General features: G+C 42.7%; 1 protein-coding gene across 1 annotated transcript; it reads left to right on the top strand.

Moving 5' to 3' along the window:
- Window positions 1–723: 723 nt before the first annotated feature.
- LOC124622553 (TNF receptor-associated factor 4) lies at window positions 724–22,097 on the top strand. The gene is made up of 4 exons (XM_047148287.1): window positions 724–799; window positions 5,000–5,115; window positions 12,186–12,341; window positions 21,761–22,097. The coding sequence occupies exons 1-4, from the start codon at window positions 745–747 to the stop codon at window positions 21,902–21,904; spliced, it is 471 nt and encodes a 156-aa protein (XP_047004243.1). The 5' UTR covers window positions 724–744; the 3' UTR covers window positions 21,905–22,097.
- Window positions 22,098–22,780: the final 683 nt, after the last annotated feature.

Raw genomic sequence — 22,780 nt, 5'->3', positions numbered from 1 at the left:
TGATCTGTGTACCAGGTTTGGTTAGTAACGCTCCAGTGGTTGAGGACGAGATGTGTTGAATTATGGTTCAAATGGCTCTAAGCGCTATGGGACTTAACATCAGAGGTCATCAGTCCTCTAGAACTTAGAACTACTTAAACCTAACTAACCTAAGGACATCACACACAACCATGCCCGAGGCAGGATTCGAACCTGCGACCGGAGCATCCACGTTGTTTCGGACTGAAGCGCCTACAACCGCTTGGCCACAGCGGCCGGCAATTATAATAAAATATTCATAAGATGCAGTCCATCATTAAAATTCTGAATCCGCGACGTATTCTAATATCATAAAAGTCCTAACAACGCTGTTGTTAGTAACGCCAATTCTACCAAAATCTGCATAACATCAGTTTATACCGAAATTTCTTATCAAATATTGAAAATGGAGCAGAATGAACCTAATCATTCATAATAAACATGTAATATAACCAAACCAGTTTCACTACTTCGTCTTCAAATATAGCCACAATTTATCTCTTTTCAACTACTACAAGCTAATGTAGCCAGGTTATTATTAAACCAGTAAATGTTTCATTAATATCCCTCACAGCGTCGTTGCATTTGGATTTACAGGAACTGCAGGCGCTGAAAAAACGTATGGAAGAGGAGAACGTGGCGTTGAGCGGCGTCTGGGGCGACCAAGAGGCGCGGCTGGAGAGACTGGAGAACAGGGTGGCCTCACTGGCCTCCAGGCTGGCCGACATGGACCAGCAGCTAGTCCAGCAGCAGGACCTCAGGCACGCAGTCCAGGTGCCAGGTACTCAACGCCCGTCTACTCCTAACGTCACTTTTTTTTGTTCTTTTCAGTTATCAGGTCTTTTCAGTTATCAGTCTTTCGACTGGATTGAAGCTGTTACCTTCCTTGTGCCAACAATTCCCAAATCTACGCAGGTACTGCATCATATATGGTTTGTATATCGAGTCTCTGTCAGCAGCTGACAGCCCTACTGCTCCTTCTATAGCTACAGCCGTATCTACATCAATATTCTGTAAATCACTGGGTAGTGCACAGCAGAGGGTACTTTGGATTATAGCTGTTATTAGCGCTTTTACCCGTTCCATGGAGAGTGAGAAGAGTGGTTGCCCAATTTCGCTGTAAGTATCTAATCCTTGTCACATCTCCACGCCAACGAAACGTAATGGTTGCAGTATATTCATAGTTACATTACTTAATATTGCTAATAAGGTTCCTCGGGGTAGTTTGAAGCTGTCGCCAGTGATGGAACGAAATCCTTGAAGTTGTCACCAATGGTGATAGAAAAACGTGGAAGCCGTCACAGGTGGGGAGAAATGTTTATCTTCGATACCGAATGATGGAATAAGTCATTGGAAGCCATCGCCAAGGACTGGAGAAAAAGTGAACATACGGTGATCCTCGTTGCAATATATTATGATTATACACTTTAAGTGGTCACCTGTGACTTCTCTTAACTACAACAAATTTTTATTGTCATTGCAATTGATGGACAATTTGTTGAGAGGAGACGTTGGAGCCGATGGTGGAAACGGACCGACGAAAAATGTGTATCCATTGCGCCAATCTATGGGACGGAACTGTGAGTGGTGATGCTGGAGCCAGTGGTGGCGATTGAGCTGGTGAATTATGTTTGTCCTTGTCACAACTGTCAGCCTACTTCAGACGTTGGAAAATTGACGCTCAGGGTTACTGTGAATAATAGGTTTACTGAAAAGAAAATGAACCTTCCAATTTCTTTCTCGGGAGCTTAACTGTCACAAACTTAAGAAACAGTTACCAATAAAGTCTCTGCCTTGAAGTGACTGAGATCAATTAAGTCTGGTGAAATGACAGTCATACAAGACTGAATCACAACTACTGTAGCTCCACACTATTTTCATATGTGTACTATGAACCACATGACCATGGCATTTGCTGTTTACATCTTATTGTTGACACTAGCAAATAATGCTATAGGTACGACCTTCTGAGAAGCATTTACCTCCCAAAATACGAGAAGCAAAGACCTTGTAACAAAAGTTTATTTGACGGTGTCGCAGTTATTAGCTTTAGTGGTATACATTTGCAGCCTATTTTAGTAGAACTTCTTGCTTCGAATGATCGTTCCTTTTATATTGCCGGATACTGACCACACATCCTGGAGCATTCTGTATATCTCATACTGATAGAGCACTCTCACCATTGCCAGCTTAAGTGATTTCCTTCGTCCTCTAATGCTTCAGCTATCTTATCCCATTGTCTTTCACCGCTCTTGCAATCCCAGGCGGCGAAAATAAATAGGACTGGCCCCAATTCGCAGGCGTGTTGATTGTGAAGACGCCAACGGCTTTTTAAATTGATTGTCTAGTGTCAGACCGTGTTCTAGAAGTTTTCACTGAACTGAGTATGGCCTGAAGGCAGGTGGCTGACAGCTTCCTGACCCGAAGAGTGTGAGGTATTATGTTTGTAATAGGCGCAGTGATTGGCTGTATGGAGAGCGATCGCTAACGAGGTGAGGTTTGCTCTCAACTGAGAACTGCGTGGCGGGAGGACCCTCTGGTGAGTGTTGTGAGGGCCCACATCGTTGGATAGCGTTGTAAGACATTGTTGGCGAGGCGCCAGTTAATAATCTCACTATTAGATTTGATAAAGTGCTGATTTTGCTGTTAGGAAAGGAATTACTCATTTCTCCGTCAGCAGAGAAAGGAATCTGTGCTTGTTTGCGGAGACTTGAAACTGTCTTTGTTTTCGTAGCAGTTTTCTAACGTGGCTGCCGAACCACGGCTGGCCATTTCCGTCCCTCATAAATTTTCTCTGGACATACGTGTTTAAGGTGTATTGTATTTTGCTCTTGACTTTGTACATTGACGCTCAACATTGTCAGTGCTGGACATGAAATCTGTCGCTCGTCGCTGTTGCTAAACAGAAAGGTCTTTCTGCCTTTGTTTGTATTCATAACTACAACCGTATTTAATGATGCAGTATCGGCCTTATGATCACCGATTCCCTTATCTACGGTGAGTAGAAAAATTCGGGTCTGTCTGTGATCAGAAGGCCAAAGATGTCGGTTCCCTGATTAACTGCTCAAGGTAATTTTCGGAAAAGACATATCGAACAGTTTCATGCGACTTCCTGTTCGTACTGTCTGTCGCAATCTATAGTTGGTAAGTTAAAATCTCCACCTAAAACTGTAACATAATCAAGACATTTGCGTAAAATATTCTCCAGTTTTCCCCTCAGATGTTCCGCCACTATTGCTGCAAAGGTAGCGGGTCTGTAAAAGCATCCGATGACCACCTTTAACACTTATCATTACCCAAATTACTTCCAGTTCGGAATTTGTTCTAATCTCACTACGTACTGTAGTATTTTTTATTTCTATAAACACACCTCTACCACCATATCTTTGTGATATACATTCCAGTGCTGATTATAATTTCATTCCTACCGACGTATGGTGTCACCGAGATTTCTCTCCCTATTACTATGTCAGCACCGACAACATTAATAAGAGACATTAGTTCCGGGACCTTTTCACAGACGCCCCTCAAGTTAACTAATACTAGATTAATGTCTTCTTCTTCGATCCAGTACGGTGACTGCTACTCAGTCTGAACTCGGACGAGCCTTATTGGACCTGTGAAGGGGGTTCTCTATCCTAAAAACCTCACATGTGGACGCCATACTTAATCCGCTACCCATTTCCTGCGTGTAGTGCACTCCTGCCTTGATACGTTACGTCCTACGTTTTCATCCGAGAAATTTGTATGCGATACTGTCGCTGAATCGTCTGAGCCTCTGATTTAGTCCTTCTGCTTTGCTCCGAACCAGAGCACGATCGGTTCTAAGAAAAATGCTACAAAACGATATCTCTGCTTTCAGCCTCTGGGTGAGATTAGCTGTCTTCAGCAAATCTACCATCTTCCTTTAGAAACCAAGGATGGATTCTGAATGTACGCTACAGACGTCATTCTTGCCAACATGAGTCACGATTTTCAACCGAGTGCATCCAGATCACTGCCGGCGGAACCTCTTCCACATCTCGGACGATCCCCCTCGCACCCACCCCCCTTCTCTACCACGCCCCCTCACTACCACCCCTCAACCCCACCCCCATCCCCCCTGCCCACAAGCAGAGTGAATTCTGGCCCTCTTTCTCAACCTAGCCTCTATTTCCTGAAGCGAATCCATCACCCGACCAACAATGGGGCTCCCTAGTACAAGCAGCCCCTAACCTCTTCCCTTGTTCGAACCCCTCTGGAGGATAGGCCACGGTCCCAACAGGTGAGGCATCCAGTATGGCATAGAAGTGTGTTCAGCAATGACAATAATTCAGTTATGTTCTCGAGGCGTAAGAGGACAGCTGTGTTGGCGGTACCTACTTTCGCCCCCTCACCAAGAGACTCGCGATTCTGCTGCGGTTTGCTAATGATTGTTGAGCAAGTGTCGATCATCAGAGACGTGCGAATCGGATTGCGCTGCGTAATCAGGGATCGCAGGTGGCGTAGTAGGCTCCAGAGGTGCCGAAGCTTCCGTCTTATGTTTCGCAACACCATTACAGCCAAGAACAGAAACCTGAAGCCTGTCGATCGTGGCCAACGCAGCTACCAACGGTTTACAGAAAGTGGCAAATTCCAACAACCAGCTGTTTACAGAAAGCAGCCAATTCCAACTACCAACTGTTTACACAAAGTGGCCAATTCCCCCTCTATCCGTACCCAACAAAGGCAGTCCCTGTCTGTTTAATCAACATTTTATCGTTTCTATCGCAAGCAACATTGACACTAACTGGAAAAGTCACTGGGTGCAATCTGAGTTTTGCTGTTGCGCTACCACTAGTCTATATTACACGAGAAAGTCACCTCGCACAAGGATAATGCTCTAAAATGTACGCAAAAACTGAGAGTAAGTTACAAAACGCTACACCATACTGTGCATGTGCAGTTGTAAATATAACGAACGATGTCAATATTTAACTGTGAACTTTTATAATTTTTTCAGGTCGCCTCCTATGGAAAATAACGGACTTCGACCAGAAAATGGCAGACGCCAAGGAGCATGATACCGCTCTTCATAGCCCTATATTTTTCAGCCAACAGTTCGGACACAAGTTAAGGGTAAGAAGTACTTTATATGGAGCCATTAAGCAAACCGTTCTAGACAATAGAATAGCAAAAATTCTTATTCGGTCATTTTTATTCAGGTGCCTTCTTCAGTTAACGGGAAATTTGTCAACGCTCCTTTAGCAAACCTGGGAACAATGCCTCAACTCAATCTATGTTCACGCAGACCAGTGCTACAAATCTGAACTCTTTGTGAATGGCGTTTTAAATCCCAATAATAATTTCACAATAAAATGTTTCTGGGAGTTGATGTACGCCATGATGTTACTCTGGTCAATGTTTTGGATTTTCTTATAAATGGCTATCAGGAGGGTGGAGTACCTTAATTTTACGACCCTGACGAAGCTTACTAGAAGCAATGGTCGGAATGTTTCTCAACATGAAGATACAGTCACATATCAGGGAATGATAATAGATATGGTGGTTAAAGCTCGCACGGAAGGCATTTAATACGTGTAGTGTAGCCGTTACGTGTCTGAAAATTACGATATTATACGCGCTGAAATATATCAGCTTTAGTATTTTCTAGGTCATGCGTTCTGCTCAAAGTGTCACTCACCAGCAACTGACGAAACAGTTTTTCTGTTCTAGTAACTGCGTTAGAAATGTTCTCAGATATCATTCAGAATATCTTAATCACACTCTCTGATGTCTAGTTGTTTTCTAAATAAAATAAATTTTTTAGACGTTCAGGAATGTTCCAGTCGTATGAGGATAACGCAACGACAGCTCTTGAAGTCATACTTCATCCCAAAGTATTTGTGTTGACGCAGTGTCGTATACTAACCATTCCTGTCCCAAGATCAGTTCCTTAACTGAAGAAAATTTCTTCGGTCTCGGTTTATCAGCTGCGTCGTGTTGTCGCAACGTTTCGACGAGTTTCCTACTCGTCTTCTTCAGGTGAAGTGTCGCATTCGTGTACAGTTCGTTCCTATATAGCCGATGGAACGGTGACTGCTCTGCCGAGGACCCAACGGGTGATGTCGCGACTGCTGCTGTGGAGGATGGACCGAGGTCCGGCCGTCTAGTCCTGGTGCTGACTGTTTATTACGACCGCTTGCTCCACCACTATCACACCAGGGTCTTCCTGACATCGCTAACGCCACTGCCCACGCGGAAAACAAGCGGAAATCGTTGTCCCGGTTGACAAAATTGTCATGTACTCGTATTTCCTCTGCCTCTTTGATGACCCAATCCCACAATCCATTGGTGCGGCACAGCGTCTTCGTCTGTTCAAGAGCCAAAATGTGTGCCTCGTTGATGCTCTGCCACTGCAAACGTTTCTGATTTGGCCGAGATGAACGGACCTGTTCCGAACAGCGCTGCGAGATGCAAAGCTCCGTCTGACCGATGTGCTACGCGCCACACTCGCAACTAATTCTGTAGATGTCAAATGCCCTTAGTCGTAATTGGTCTTTGACTGATCGAAGCATTTTCTTGATTTTAATCGTGATTATCCGTTACTGTGGCAGTCTTGGCTGCGGCCGGCCGTGTATACAGCAGGAGACCAAGCGCTTGTTTTCCATTTCTCGATTGATCTTTTCTTTGCTTGACTGGAAAGCCCATATTATTTGTGTCTCCGAGTAGCAATTCTGCAGAAGCTTTCGCTCATATGCTGTAACTCGATAGTCAGACTTTCCTTGCAGCGTATGCCTCGCGCTATGCGAAGACTTTCGTGAGCACAGATGTGTGTTGTGCTGGATGGTGGTACCTGTTGGCGTTTAGGTAGAGGTCCGAGTGTGTTCCAGGAGTGTCGCAGAGTGGAGTGGGAGCTCTTCTTTATCTCTTCCAAAGGGACAAGACTGGCACATCTGTTGGGCCCTCGGCAAAGGAGTCCGCGGTCCAGCCGCTACGAAGGAACGAACTGAACGGGAACCCAACACATCGCCTGAAGATGACGAATAAAAACCTCATCGAAATATTGCGACAATAAGACGTCATGACTTGGCTGTTAACTCGAGAACATATCATCCATTAAATTCACCGAGAAGGGCTGCATTCTCTTATTAATACCTTATGCTTTCCAAGACACAGACGTTTACTTACGTTTCTGCTTCCGTTCTGGGAGCTATGTCATTAGATATTGAAAGTCACCATTCATTGTGGACTACTCACCACTGATTTGCTTCTTTAATGTGCCGTAAAGATAGAAATCTTTGCCTTTCTATTCGGAGCAACTGCAAGTATTCTTCAGTCCTCCCACCCAATGAAATGCAACAATGTGCTGCACATGAGGCAATAGTTTTCATTCCTTTGGACTATTGAAAAATCATAGGGATGAGAGGTGACTCATAACCGATACGGACCATGACCGCGTCATCCTCATATGGTTGGAGAGCAATGGCGGAGATTTCCTATACTTAACTTGCGGCCGCGCAGGGTACCTGGAACCATTATATGAAAAACTAAACGAGTTCTTGTCAGTGTTTGACGGCCGCTAATAACTTGGGTCAACTTATTAAAACTTTTTACTTTTTCCCTTTTCGGGCTTAGCCCATCATCAGAATACAAGAGAGAAAAACCTGATACAGACTATCGTGTCAAGTGACATGTATCGTACAACTTACTACGATAAATGCCACATTACATGATACCCAATGTCAATTTCATCTCTGATATTCTGATGATGGACAACACTTGAAATGCAAAACTGTAAAAAGTTATTTCTTATATTCATGCCCTGATGACCTGGTATGCTGACTGCATGCTTTTTCGAAAGTCGTTCAATATGTAGAGAAGAAAGTAACAACGGTATTGCTTTCTGTGGAACGTAGTTGGCAGATGAGAACTACTAATACCACAGTTTCCTTTATAATGCCCGGGCGTTACTACTTTTGCTCATAATTCACGCGTTTCTAAAATTTTGATACGCTGACAAAGTGAGGAAAGCGGGCTGTTTAGGATCTCGGAACATTGTAGAGGTCGGATTTTTCGAGAAATATCTAATCCACAGCGAGTAGGACATGACGTGCGAGCGATTGGGGCTTGTGGGTGGAAATTAACGGTTCCAGCATTTCCGATACACTATAAGCCATGCGATATCGTGAGTCAGAGAAAAAAACATTCATGGTGGTAAATGTAACTGGGGCTCTCTGTATACAGAGTGATCCAGGAGAGGTTAATATTGAGGAATATGACAGGAGCGATCATCTGAAGAAAAAAGTCTAGTAAACAAGGGCTCTAAAATACGTATCTCGTGAGAGATGAACACTTCATCTTCGATACTGTGAAACAGATCTCATCTGAGGCAAATTCTTTGCTTTGTGTATTTTGAGAGATGGTAGTACGGACCAAGTTAAGGACAAAAGTCCCGTACACATGAGCTCTAAATTGCACACTTTAAGAACTATGAGCACTTGTTCATTTTCGAATCTGTAAAGTACATCTCTCCTGCTGAGCAAGTGCTCATAACTCTTAAGATATTCGTTTTAGATCCCAAATTTTTCTTGTGATTCTCCATTCTGTCACCTCCAAAAACATGGAAAGCAAAGAGCTCGCAGAAGAAGAGATTTGTTTCACATTATGCAAGATAAACAAGTGTTCAAAGTTCTTAAGGTACAGTATGCATTTTGAGCCTTTGTTACCCGGACAATTTTCTCATGTTTTTGACCGTACTATGCCTTCCAAAATAAGGAAACATAAAAGCTTGAAGTAGAAGAGTTTTGTTTCACAGTACTGAAGATGAAGATGTGCTCATACGTCTTAAGATTACAATTTTTTGGACTCATGTTTACTGTATCTTTTTCCTTCGAATGGTCATTCCCTTCACCACCCTGAATATTGACCGTTCCTCCTAGGACACTCTGTTCACCATACAGTGCTATAATGTCTGTACTAAAAATATTTACAGGTAAGTCTCATACTTACTTTGTCACTTTTCTGAATATAATGTTTATTTGTCGTGAGCTGAACCTGGACTGGACTGGTTTTCTATCTTAAACTTCTCGTATATGTGGTGATCTGAACAATGCAAGTGCTGTAATTGTGAAGCTTTATCTGGTAAAGTGAGGAGCCTAACCATCTCAAACTGAATAAGTATATTTGAATTAAGTCACCAAAATAACAAGAAAACGTAAAACTTTATATTAAATAAGCTGTCCTGTGAAATTGTCCATTGCGCATTGCAGTGAACAATGCAACAAAGCGTGACGTCACATTATGTGACTTACAGTTCCAACACACAAAACTAACAATGTAAATGCAACATAAAATTACAAAATGAATTTTCAAAGAATAAATAATCAAAAAATGTTCGTGTAAAAATACCCTTGAATAAACGTACACAAACTAACTAAATTTCCAACATTAAAACATACACACTCATATTTAACACTGCACTAACAATATAACTGTCTGCGTATGAAATGGAATCTGAACACCCTTTAAATCTGAGCCTGACAACAGTTTTGAAATACAGATCTTAACAGTGAGTGATCTTATTATCCAGACAGTAATGTAAAATTGGCGCTAACGAACTTTTGCAACTTACCTGTGGCAACCGAAACTTAGTATTGCTCGAAGAGATGAATATAAAATTACAGCTTAGCAGCAAACTTCCTGAAAGAAAAGAAGGCTCGTGCAGTGCAGGCAATGACGTGCAGCTATTCTAAGCAGATTAAGCTTTGACTTTAGCCACTGTGTTCTGCGTAGTGCAAAGCTACAATACACTTAACCAGAAAGAAGCTTTCGTGAGGAGATGGTGGTTCAATTTAAACATGTTATATGACTGAAAAGAAATTAACCTTTTTTTGAAAAACTATGTTGCAAATAATGAAACTTATTCTTTGACAATTACAGTAACTCTTACAAAAATTGCTACTTATGAAAGAATATGAGCCTGCGTTGAGATTAATTATTGAACTGGTAAAGGAGTGGAAATCTGTAACTTCTGCGTACAGGCTATGTGAAATGATAACTTTATTTGTTCACGGCTGAGCAGTGAAACTAATCCGAACCGACAAATGTAGTTACGCGCAGACAAACAATGTAGCAAAACCGTTACCTGAAAATGTTCGTTTCTCAAATTAATCTTTACCAAATCACATTTCCAAAATTCAACTCCCTCTGAATCTTTATCCCTCTGTTCTGCAAGCTACACTACTGGCCATTAAAATCGCTACACCACGAAGGTGACGTGCTACGGACGCGAAATTTAACCGACAGGAAGGAGATGTGTGATATGCAAATGATTAGCTTTCCAGAGCATTCACACAAGGTTGGCGCCAGTGGTGACACCTACAACGTGCTGCCATGAGAAAAGTTTCCAACCGATTTCTCATACACAAACAGCAGTTGACCGGCGTTGCCTGGTGAAACGTTGTTGTGATGCCTCGTGTAAGGAGGAGAAATGCGTACCATCACGTCTCCGACTTTGATAAAAGTCGGATTGTAGCCTATCGCGATTGCGGTTTATCGCATCGCGTTGGTCGAGGTCCAATGGCTGTTAGCAGAATATGGAATCGGTGGGTTCAGGAGGGTAATACGGAACGCCGTGCTGGATCCCAACGGCCTCGTATCACTAGCAGTCGAGATGACAGGCATCTTATCCGCATGGCTGTAACAGATCGTGCAGCCACGTCTCGATCCCTGAGACAACAGATGGGGACGTTTGCAAGACAACAACCATCTGCACGAACAGTTCGGCGACGTTTGCAACAGCATGGACTATCGGCTCGGAGACCATGGCTGCGGTTACCCTTGACGCTGCATCACAGACAGGAGCGCCTGCGATGGTGTACTCAACGACGAAGCTGGGTGCACGAATGGCAAAACATCATTTTTTCGGATGAATCCAGCTTCTGTTTACAGCATCATGATGGTCGCATAAGTGTTTGGCGACATCGCGGTGAACGCACATTGGAAGCGTGTATTCGTCATCGCCACACTGGCGCATCACCCGGCGTGATGTTATGGGGTGCCACTGGTTACACGTCTCGGTCACCTCTTGTTCGCATTGACAGCACTTTGAACAGTGGACGTTACATTTCAGATGTGTTGCGACCCGTGGTTCTACCCTTCATTCGATCCCTTCAAAACCCTACATTTTAGCAGGATAATGCATGACCGAATGTTGCAGGTGCAGTACGGGCCTTTCTGGATACAGAAAATTTTCGTCTGGTGCCCTGGCCAGCACATTCACCAGATCTCTCACCAATTGAAAACTTCTGGTCAATCGTGGCCGAGCAACTGGCTCGTCACAATACGCCAGTCTCTACTCTCGATGGACTGTGGTATCGTGTCGAAGCTGCAATGGCAGCTGTACCTGTAGACGCCATCCAAGCTCTGTTTGACTCAATTCCCAGGCGTATCAAGGCCGTTATTACGGCCAGAGGTGGTTGTTCTGGGTACTGATTTCTCAGGATCCATGCACCCCAAATTACATAAAAATGTAATCACTTGTCAGTCCTAGTACGAGTATAATGTATTTGTCCAATGAATACCCGTTTATCATCTGCATTTCTTCTTGGTGTAGCAATTGTAATGGCCAGTTATGTATTTCCAGACTTATCAGTAGCATGACCGACACCCGACTCACTCAACAGCTTCCCTGAGAACACTACAACAACGACAATGCTACTAACAACCAAATACCACACTGCATACTACACTGGTTGTACTAAGAATTTATGTGAAGTAACATATCGACTGTTGAAAACCTCTGTTTGAAAAATATTCAGTATACAGATATAAACTGACACATCGAACGAAAATACAGAGCTCATATGAGTTTCCTTGAATACGAAAAGTAACCGTGAAACGTTTGAATAATATCCAGTATACACATATGAAGTATGACACATCGTAAGAAAATTGAGCTTACATCACTTTTCTTGAAAACCAAATAATAATCTAGAAACCTTACAATGTGTAAATTGCGGGATAATAATGTCTTTCAAATACCTATATCTGGCGCGATTGAAAATTGGCATTAGAAGCTACTCGAAAGTACGACGTTGCACAACGAGCAATGAACTGGTAGTTCGAAAGAAGTCATCATGTGAATCGGGTACAGACTGTGACGTTTTCCACGCAGCAAATACTGACTGAATTTTGTTTCATTCTAGTTGGAAGTTCACCTAAATGGAGTGGGCCACTGGAAGGGCCGCAACATGATCGTGGGCTTGCAAGTGCTGCCGGGAGACTGGGACGCCCTGCTGCCGCAGCCATTCAATCGCAAAGTGTCCGTCACCCTGAGGGACCAAGCCCCCAACTCGGAGCAGGTGAGATCTAGTTTGGACCACTGAAGAACTGTTTTCTTTTCCTTTTACTACTCTACGATACTGTCAGTTCCGACCTGCATTTTGGATCTGTACGTCTTTCCTAAGTGTCTCGCCATTTGCGAATACAGTCATTTACAATACCAAACATGCAGCTATGAAACTTTTTATTAAGGCAAGGCTGAGCCGTGCTTTGTATTTCTCCTGTAGCTGCACAATGCAGAACATTCTTGTGTGTGGTATTATTCATACAGATAACAACGAGAGTGAAACCGGGGGAATGACGAGCCACAGCCATTTTCAAAGATCACAAAGTCAACAGAAGAAATTACAGTCACTCTTACGATGTTTTATACATCATTAACTACAGCACTAATGAAGAATTTTAACCAATAAAATGAAAGCTCCCTACATGTAAATGGCCCATCGTAGCCACACGACGGCTGGTTATAAAATTAACTTACGTACTATTTAAATTACTGAAAATTACTGTCAGCCTTTGCACAAAACGTAAATAGTCGATCGTTCAGTGTCATACTGTCGCTTTCTTGAAGTTTTCATACGTGGTTATAGCATTGTGAAAGCGTGCAAACACGATTGTTTTGAAGAAGGGTTGAGGACAAAGATTATCTAGTTCTTATGCTCTGTATTACAGTCTGGCGACCAGATACGGGAGAGCTTTGGTGAAATTCCAGTGTAGCAGACTGCAGGAGCAAAAAGTGCTGCATAGCATCAGCTCCTTTCAGTTTGGCTTTAGATTAATGTAGTCAACGGAGGAGTCTATAAACGATGCAAGAATTTTAGCGAGAAGGGCTCCACGCGGATTCAGTACTTCTACAGTGATACAGTCTGGAATGCAGTTTACTTTTGATGGACAGCGCTTTCTGACCATTTGAGAGAGCTGGGTTACCCTACAGCTGTTTGAAAAACTGTTATCTGGACAAGAGAGAAGACTCGCGTATGCCGGTCAACATTTAAGCAAAACTATCTCCAAAGGCAGCCGACGAGAGTCGATTTGTGGTCGTGATCCTTTCAAGACGATTGCTGCCAAGGAAATACATATTGTCAGAGGGCCATAATTTCCAGAATTTCGTACCTCCAGAGAAAAAAAAATGAGTGTTATAAAACGTTAGAAGGCCTTCTGCCAACATATCCTCTATTCCGATTAATAATATGCCTATAAAAACAAAAACTGTATTCACATATTTCAGTGTCTTCGTGGATGAGCGATTCTATTACGGAACTCATATAGAATAAGGGGATAAGACAGACAGAAAAGCAATGCGGGATACCTGTTATGATTGCTGTCGTGGATTACTGTGCAAAGAGTCTGGGCTCACAGATTGCTACAGGTGACGCTAGCACAAACAGCAGCACTATTCAATAAATTTAAACTACTTTGTGCATCTGGTTTGCAAGTAGCTAGATCTACCAAAATTAGGGGTTTTCATTTCAGTGGTTAAATCAGTTTTTCTCTATCATATTTCCTAGCCATAAGGCAGAATCAAAATCAGTACTGGGGAACAGGAATTAAAACAAACAAGAAACGCATGTTCAGATGTTCAGAATTTTAGAACTCAATACTATTTAATATATGTATACAAATGATGCTAGTAGACAGACTAAATTATTTCACTAAACATTTTCAAGTTTAATCTTCATTGGAATTCTAAAAATGCGACAACGATGCTCTTCGTTTGTTTGCCGTTTCATTACTCTCTGTAACAATACACCATCACTGAATTATTCTTGTGACCTAATAAAGGCGTTCCATCGTATAGGTGTCCGGGTGAAAGAGTACGCCATGCTCATTGTTTACGGCTTCCTAATTTTCAGGAATGAAATCAAGGTAGTGATGTAGAAAGTGCGTTTTAGACGACATTCTACACACCATGTTCCTGTAGCTGTCTAACAGATCATTTATCTTGCAAACATAGCTGTCATCTTTCCTGTTGCCTAAACAGCCATTCACAATCACTTTTAAAGAGGACCAGCAGCTAGTTCGATATTTTTTTGAGTTTGGTACTAAAGATTGCAATTTTAATCCATTTTCTTTTTACACTCAGCTTTGCGTTACGAAATTTAGGAAACTTCTGTTTCAAATGATAGGAGGCCTGGCGGTAAGAAATGCTTCGAAGTTCTAAAATGTTACGTGGTAGAAGATTTTGAAAGGTATATTCGGATTCTACACACCAAAGTACATGGTAACTGATATATCACACGACAAATGCAAAATGAGTGTTGAGTGGTGTAATCAGCTTGCAACGAGGAGCACTCTTCAGGTTGTCAGGAACCTTCAGTACTCTATGCGTGCAGGCGGATCAATTAATGTTTAGAATACAAAAATGTACTGCTTGAAGAACAGTGATTACCTCGAAGTTCAGCTTTTCGCAAGACTGGAGGCAACAGACCGAACACAAGCTGCCATCTCTGGCAGCAGAAACGGTTCTCGCTCCGCTTGGCACCGTGTCCGAACAGTTTGGATAACAGACAGAGACAAGTGTGTCATTGCACGCTGCTTTGATTTTATTCCAGTGTTTATTCCTGATAATGGCTGACGAGTGTGGCTAGCCAGTCTTTCGGCAACCCATGGCCAGATGTTTTCTGTGGATCGAATACTGTCGTTTCGAGGTAGCTCAGAACAGTACGGACAACATGCGGTCTTGCACTGTCGCCCTGAAACATGTCACGGAAGTCTCGAAGGCGTGGAACAGCCGCCAGCCTACAGAAATGGGGTTGGTTGAAATGGCTCTGAGCGCTATGGAACTTAACACGTGAGGTCATCAGTCCCCTAGAACTTACAGCTACTTAAACCTAACGAACCTAAGGACATCACACACATCCATGCCCGAGGCTGGATTCGAACCTGCGACCGTAGCAGTCGCGCGGTTCCGGACTGAAGCGCCTAGAACCGCTCGGCCACCGCGGCCGGCCCTACAGAAATGTAACGCTTGTTGTCCAGTTTACGGATTTGTGTGGTGAGGTGGCCGTTTTCTGCACCCAATGAGACGTCAGATGCTGGACAACTACAGTGAAGGCAATCAGCTAATGTTCGTTCTCTTCAGAGCCTCTGCATGGAGATACGTCCATTGTGATGTTATACGCAGACTTAGAACTCGTATTAAAGTACATCGTGACCATTCATAAGTCCTGTGCTGTTATTGAATGTACCACTGTCGGTGTCCTTCTCTCTGTTGCCTCGTCGAGGGCAGCTACAACAATTGTCGCCGTAATGACAGTTCGTGGCACTCCAGTCGTCATCGCAATGCCCTCGTTAATACTTGTCTTACCGCAAACAAGCCTTTTTGCCGCCGCAAGGTACATTACGCGGGTTACAATCCTGCACGGCCAAGTCAATAATGTGTCTGTCCCGTCCTTTCCTCCGTTAGTTGCGCACGGACATTGAGATTCAGCGTCAGTGAGTATGGTCCTCAGTAGAACCGTCGGATAGTGCGTTTTTGACCAAAAAGAGCGGCCATATCACTGAAAGGTAAATGGCAGTATCGACAGACGTCGATCCGGCCGCTGTCGAATCTCGACACTAGATGGTAAACGATTCCTCCTCTTGCAGAAAGAATACGTCATTGTTATCCACGGCCAAACAACATTGAAGTGGAATCTCTGAATGACAAATCCTTTGTGTAATCTTTCCCCATACTGTAGACAGATGGCGTTACTCCTGCTTTCTTGGCGTTTCACTTTTAATGGCCAACAACACAGAAAACTGCATCCTTAATTTCAAATGCCTGGATTACGCCACACATAAACCCCTAACGTGCCGTGAGCCATTTTCTGACTAAACATAAGAATTAAAATTTCGATATGGATATTTGGCTGGGAGTCGCCATCTGGGAAGTTCGGCTGGCTGGTGGAGGTCTTTTTATATGACGCCACTTCACTGATTCGTGCTTCGATGATGATCAAATGATAATGAGGACAACACACACCTACACCCTCTCCCGAGCGGAGAAAATTCCCGACTCTGCATGGAACAGAACTCGGACCCACACGGTCGAGAATGAGCAACGCTAGACATAAGAGCATGAGCTGAGATTATAGATTAAGCCTGGCTAATACCCGAAGCTGCTACTACTGTGCCCAGAAGACATGACACACGCAACGTCATTTGGACCGAAACGTTCCCTCTGCCTCTCTGGCACAACAGAGTAGCTGAAATACAGGTTTGCACAACTTATGAGTCTGAGAGATATGAGTCACCACAGGACAACTGTCGACATCAAATGTCTCAACGCACCCTAGGACAGAGAACTGTCACCTGCAACCACGCACAGGGAACAGCTTTCTATACTTAAATGAGTGAACAATATAGATTCCATCACAACGTCCTCCGAAGTGGCCACTAGCCAGAAGTGCAACTAATGACCAGAGTACCACAGAGCCACTGAAGATTCCCTGAAAACAAATAAATTTAGAAAGACACTTTTGTACGGGTATAAGTCATAAGGACAGTAGAAATAAGTTGAGGTACACAGGTGAGCACGTGATCAGGTAATATCGTTGATGATATCACCATTTACAGGACCAATATTGACGCACGACGACCCTTCAAAGATAAGTTAACCATTATTAGGTTTCGACACGTAGCTTTGATTTAAGGCTGTACTACACTACAAGGTTACACAGAACCAGATACTATTTTCCAACACAAGACCAATTCTCTGTAGACACCTGTGAGAGCTATCCACCGGTCGATCCGTTCCAAGATGATAGAAAATAGCTCCTTGATCACTCATCATAGTAACATCTCTTTTCCTCAAATGTTTCTCCTCAATTGCCTGGACACTGTCCTTTGTGATCGATGTAGAAGCCCTTCCTTCCTAATCCGCACCACCCACGTCAATGTGGCATTGTTCAAATCGGTAGCAAGAATAGGCGCCCGCAAGGGGGGTAGGGGCAATAAGGGCAACACGCACCCTCCTGTGGAATCTACAATACACAGTTCTTATTCACATATTGGGTTGAGATATAATTTTTAGTGTCGCCTATAGTGCTTGTGGTATGATAATCTCCAAACGACCAACATATATTTATAAAAATGACAACTTTAGAATCATTACCACCCTCCTGGATAAATTATTTTAGGGTGCTGCCCCAACACCGTGGAAAAATTTCAGCTTTCGCCCATGCTGGTTGGGCGGGACATTGCATTTGATCCACATACCACCAGGATTTCATGGTGAATCTGTGTGCAATTTAGATGTTTTTCCCTCAAAAATTGCACTATCGCACGTACTTCAACTTTGGGATACTCTTCCAATAACCGCGCCATTTCACTCCCACACTGTGTTGCGTCCGTAATCGGTACCGCAGCAGAAGTGTGTCTACACGAAACCCGTACCATGTACTCCCTTCTGACACTGCGTCACTTTTTGAGCAATGGGCTTATCATGGGACGACATGTGTGACTTATTTTCTTAAGTCCCTAAGTAAAATACGTTTAATTTTTTTATCGTATGTCGTATATATGTATCTTAAACGGAAAGTAAAAACTATAACTGCAGACAGATAATATGTCCAGTTGTAGACTATTGACAGGCTATGATGTTTGTAACCTAACTACACTCCAAAGACTAGCCACGTATAGCGATACTTAGTTTTGCATCCTCAGATGGTTTGCAAGAAAGTAAGAGACATTTATTAATGAATGATCCAGCCAAGTACAGATTCGCGAACCTTTCGAAATCGTCAACCCATGGTTGAATTAGTTTTGCAACTACTTATTCTGTTTCAGGGAAACCAGTGATCTACGTGTAGCGTCTTTGGCTAGTAAAACATGTTGCATCCAGATTCTATTCCGCCAGCTGCTTTAACTTTCAGTGTAACTTACCAGCGTAAGGAGTCCCCTCGTTCCGCCAACGGCCTTGTCAAAGAGGGCAGAGGAGCAGACAACGCTTCAGGGCTACATAATGCATTTCGCATTCGAAACTGCCTCTAAAAGGCGTAAGAAACAGCCACGATCAGTGGTACGAAGATGCCGAAGGCAATGGAAACGACTGCTTTGAAGATATAGCGTGTGTCTACAGGATATGTATCCTATAGCTGCAAAATTATCTTCCCACTGCCGAAAATTTCGAATTAGTAACCCGTTCTGATCTTCGGGTGTGGAGTGCCAAGAGGGAGATAACGGTGAGAAAGGGTTGACCAGCCAACGAAAGAGTAACATTTTTGCGAGTCGTGGCATGGAATATCAGAAGTCTGATCGTAATAGGGAAGCTAGATAATCTGGAAAGGGAAATGCATGATTCAATCTAGATACTTTTTAGGTCACTGAAGGGAAATAAGGATATCTGTTCAGATACACTCTTTACCGTAGTCTAATATTGCCACCAGACGGGCGCTTACCAGGGTCTCCTTCAAGCTCTTAAACATTGCTTCTTGGGAATCACGCCTCTCGCACATGTAAAACTTAACCGTAACTCATTCTGAGGCTGGGACAGTTACGTAAACATCGGTACAAACTTCCTAAAAAAAATTACGATTCTCACAACTCCTGCTGTTGTCTTAACATTACTCTATGGGGGGCATTCTCTATGGTTTTGACCTTTTCATGATCCATTTTGATGTTGCATTCTAAACGATATCTTCTGTACACTACATGACCTGGAACCCAACGTTCACCTTTCCACGTCTCGTCACCAGAACCACCTTACTATTGTGTATAAATACCTCCCTCATGTTGCATGTGTGCTGGACATGCCCATGCCAATTTTTGCTAAAAACCGCCGGTCCTTGCATTGGAATTTGATATCTGAAAACACGCCTAAAAGCTGGCATAAAGTCTCTGCACCAGTGGCGAGCCCAAAAGACACCACATTACAATCAAACATATTTCAATTGACGGCTAACACCGCGCCTGGTTCAAATCTGAGGTAATAAAAAAAGTTGCCTACAAACAGGTCAAAAGACGAACACTGATCTGTCTGGCGGACCATCTTCTTATTAAGTTCTCCGTAGTTTACTGTTGACCTTTATTTGCCATATGTTTTAGACACAGTAATGACGATGCAGAACACTGTGATTTAGAAAGGAAAATAACTCCTTGCCGCATCATAATATTTGATATAACTGCAACATATCTACCAGTAGACCTTTCAATTCCGTCATGCATGATGGCGACTGGTAATATGGTGGCCTCCTCACCGGAAATGTAGACATTAATTCGATACAGTACGTAATAAATTTAGCCACCCCTAATCTGTCCATCATCACGTAGCCCAGTTCACTGTGTAATTTCTAAACTTCATTTTTCAGGTGAACTCCCAGATTTTCATCTTACCTAAAACACTCCACAACATCTGTAACGCACTAAAACTGGCCGACACATACGGGGTGTTAACCAGATTCAGAGTCGATGATCCCCAGTAGTGTCTGGCGTGTGCTAAGCTACTTGTCACTTGCTGCTGTGACTGATGTGATAGTGTCGAGTAGGCCTCATGTAAGTTCATTATTAGCTTCACAGCAAGTAAATGGTGTCTTTTGTCGCTGATGCGCAAACTTTACCTTAATTCCTACAGGGGCAGTTACAGAACTGACACTTTTCGCTGCACCCAAACTGATCAACTGCTTTGGGCCATGTCTCATAAATTTTCCTCTGCAAGGCAGAGGAAACTGCTGTTACGCTTTGAAAACACTTCTTCTGACACCATTCCAAAAATCGTACTTACCTAATCCTTTGATCTGATGTGCTAGTTTTCCTAAGCCCTTGAAGGTAGAAAGGCAATGAGTGAAAGATCTGCTGACTTGATGTGTTGTATGATGTTAGCCACTACCGCGACCTTGGTGGGCACAAGGCAAACTGGTTTGAGTCCTGTTAAAAAAGTCTCCAAATAGCTCATTTATTCCCTGTTCGTGTCCATAATGTAAGTCAATCAACTTTCACATTGCCTGCACAGAAACTGCTCTCTTACATTACCTGTATAGTATATCCTTCAGCTACGCTATTCGCTATCCTGCTTGCCAAACAACGCCTAATATGAGGACACATTAGCTGTAGAAGTAACATGTCCCTTAGTGCACATATTACCTTCCGTTCTTTCAATAACACTGTATTGTACAAACACATGGCAGTATATTGTATAGAATCTATTAAAAATTCCTTGTTATTAGACATAGCTGCTAAAGGGGGCAAGAATCCTAGCGGACTGCATCTTTCACTATTTACCCTCCCTTTCTGGCAGCTCAATGTTATCCTGTTCTTTCGCTTTGTCAAAAGAAGGAAAACTACTTGAATGTGATCCCTACACCAACACAATGCACAACCATGCTCTGCTACTAATTATAGCGTAGAATTTGGGTGGAGTGTAGATTGTGTTGGGACTGTTAAGGTGTCGGCTTAATTTTACAAATGATTTATCAAACATAAACTATTATTCTTGACATGGTCGTGACATGGCAAAAAGCTCTCCTGCACAACTAGCATCGCTGAAACTTCTGCAAGCAAGCGTTAACTCCACTGCAAGGTTAATATTCATCGTAGAAACAATGCCCTAGCCTTAGGCTAAGCTATTTCTCTCCAGTACCCTTCTATCCAGGAGTGCTTCTCTCAAGCCGTATGCAGGATAATTGTGATGTTTGGAAGGTAGAAGAAGTACTGTGCGGAAATAAAACTGTGATGGTGGGTTGTGAGACAGCTCTGTTGCGTGGACTGCAAAGGTGCCAGGTTGGTGCACCGGTCTATCACACCGTTTCAGTCCGCCAGAGTGAAATTCATTCTGTGTACATGTATTAGGTTGAACATTAGACAACTTTAGATTAGGCTTCCTTGACTATTCAAGCAACCTACACAATCAGAAATTGTTCTGTCTGGAGAGAAATACGTAATATGTTTCTTCAGATTGTTCCAGCGTACTTCATGACGACCATGGCAATGTGGTCACTTTTCGAAATATTGTACCTCTTTGACACTGACGTCCAACCATTCACAGATTAACTATTTCATCAGAGTTTATGTAGTTGTCGATGGGTACATGGTTCACAACCTGAAAGTCAATTAAAGGAATTTTTAAAACAGGAAATTTTTAAATGCCTCCACCGCACCGCTCGACTGTGTTGGTTACAGTCTTCTGTGGACAGTTACACTTATTTGTATGCTATTTCTCTCCTGAGGCAGAAAAAGAGAACGATATAAGAAGCTAGAGATTTTCTTACCGAAGACTTCTGGTGGAATGTAATTCCAAATTTTCTGTCTGTTTAACAGCATATCAGCTTCATTCAGAATGATTGCATAAGCTTCATACAAGCTTAGTGTTACTTACGATTCATGATACCTCTCTGTGATTGCCAATAGTTTTTTCAGGCACAGTACGCACCTTAAAAGAAGGAGCCCCTTAACTGTAATAGATGAAATATGATATGTTCAGTAAAATAAGGGAAAGAAGGATGTAAAGTTGTTTTCTTTTCAGGCAAACAACCTGATGAAAATTTTGAAGGCTGGAACAACCAAAGAAGATCCTGCTGGCTACCACCAGTTCTTTCCTCACAAGACGATGCAGCAGTTCAGTTACATCAAAGACAACGCTATATACCTTGAAGTCACTGTAGAGTAACATATCCAAGTGCACTTCCATGTGAACCGAGTGCATTGGTGGAATCGCCTGTTTTTAAATGGATAATTTAACTTTACAGATTTCTCTGTTTGACCGCGTAATGTGAATGTTTTGTTATTGTAACGTATATAAAACAATCGTTCTGGTTGTTTTCAATTGATGCGTCAGCAGCAGCGGAGAAGTCTAAGGTCATGTGAGATACATTTTATGGTTCTTTATGATTCTAATGTTTATAATGAAAAAGAATCATGAATGATCTGAATTTTATTTAATTGTATTGAAAGATCATTTACTACAAAATGAAACCACCGGATACCTTCATTTACAGGTGGTGTCCTGCAGTAGACTAGATTAATTACGGAATGATGATGCCGAAACATGACTGAAGATTCGTATGGTTCAGAATATCCAAGTGTTGAAAAAGTCATCTAACGGAAGCCGTTTTTATTTCATTTCCTCTTAACAATAGACCAGTTGTAGTGATACCTCGCCCAGGATTAATTTTGTGGAACAACGTTAATCCCGCCATCTTTTTAATATATGCACAGCAAACAGCTAGGAACACTGACTTTCTTGCATCCCATTCCTCCATTATGTCTACTTTTTTAATGTTGTCGAAGTTGGAGTACGTGACACAACAAGATAGTTGATTACACTACAGGAATTCTCAACTCAAGACTTTTGCTTTTGCACCTGAGGCTAACGCTTCCTCGTTCTGTGTGCGATGCTGTATTTTCAGTGACATCACTGCTCGCTTTTCGAATCACGTCCATCACGAACATCAGGAAAGGGATACAATATTTATTAGTATCCAAGAGAATTTCTCCAGCCGGGGAATCACGTAGTTTCACTTTATGAAATCGACAGATTGCACTT

Source organism: Schistocerca americana, chromosome 7 (assembly GCF_021461395.2).
Source record: "Schistocerca americana isolate TAMUIC-IGC-003095 chromosome 7, iqSchAmer2.1, whole genome shotgun sequence".
Taxonomy (NCBI): domain Eukaryota; kingdom Metazoa; phylum Arthropoda; class Insecta; order Orthoptera; family Acrididae; genus Schistocerca; species Schistocerca americana.
Note: the sequence above shows the minus strand (reverse complement) of the source record. Positions and strands in the feature narration are given on the sequence as shown.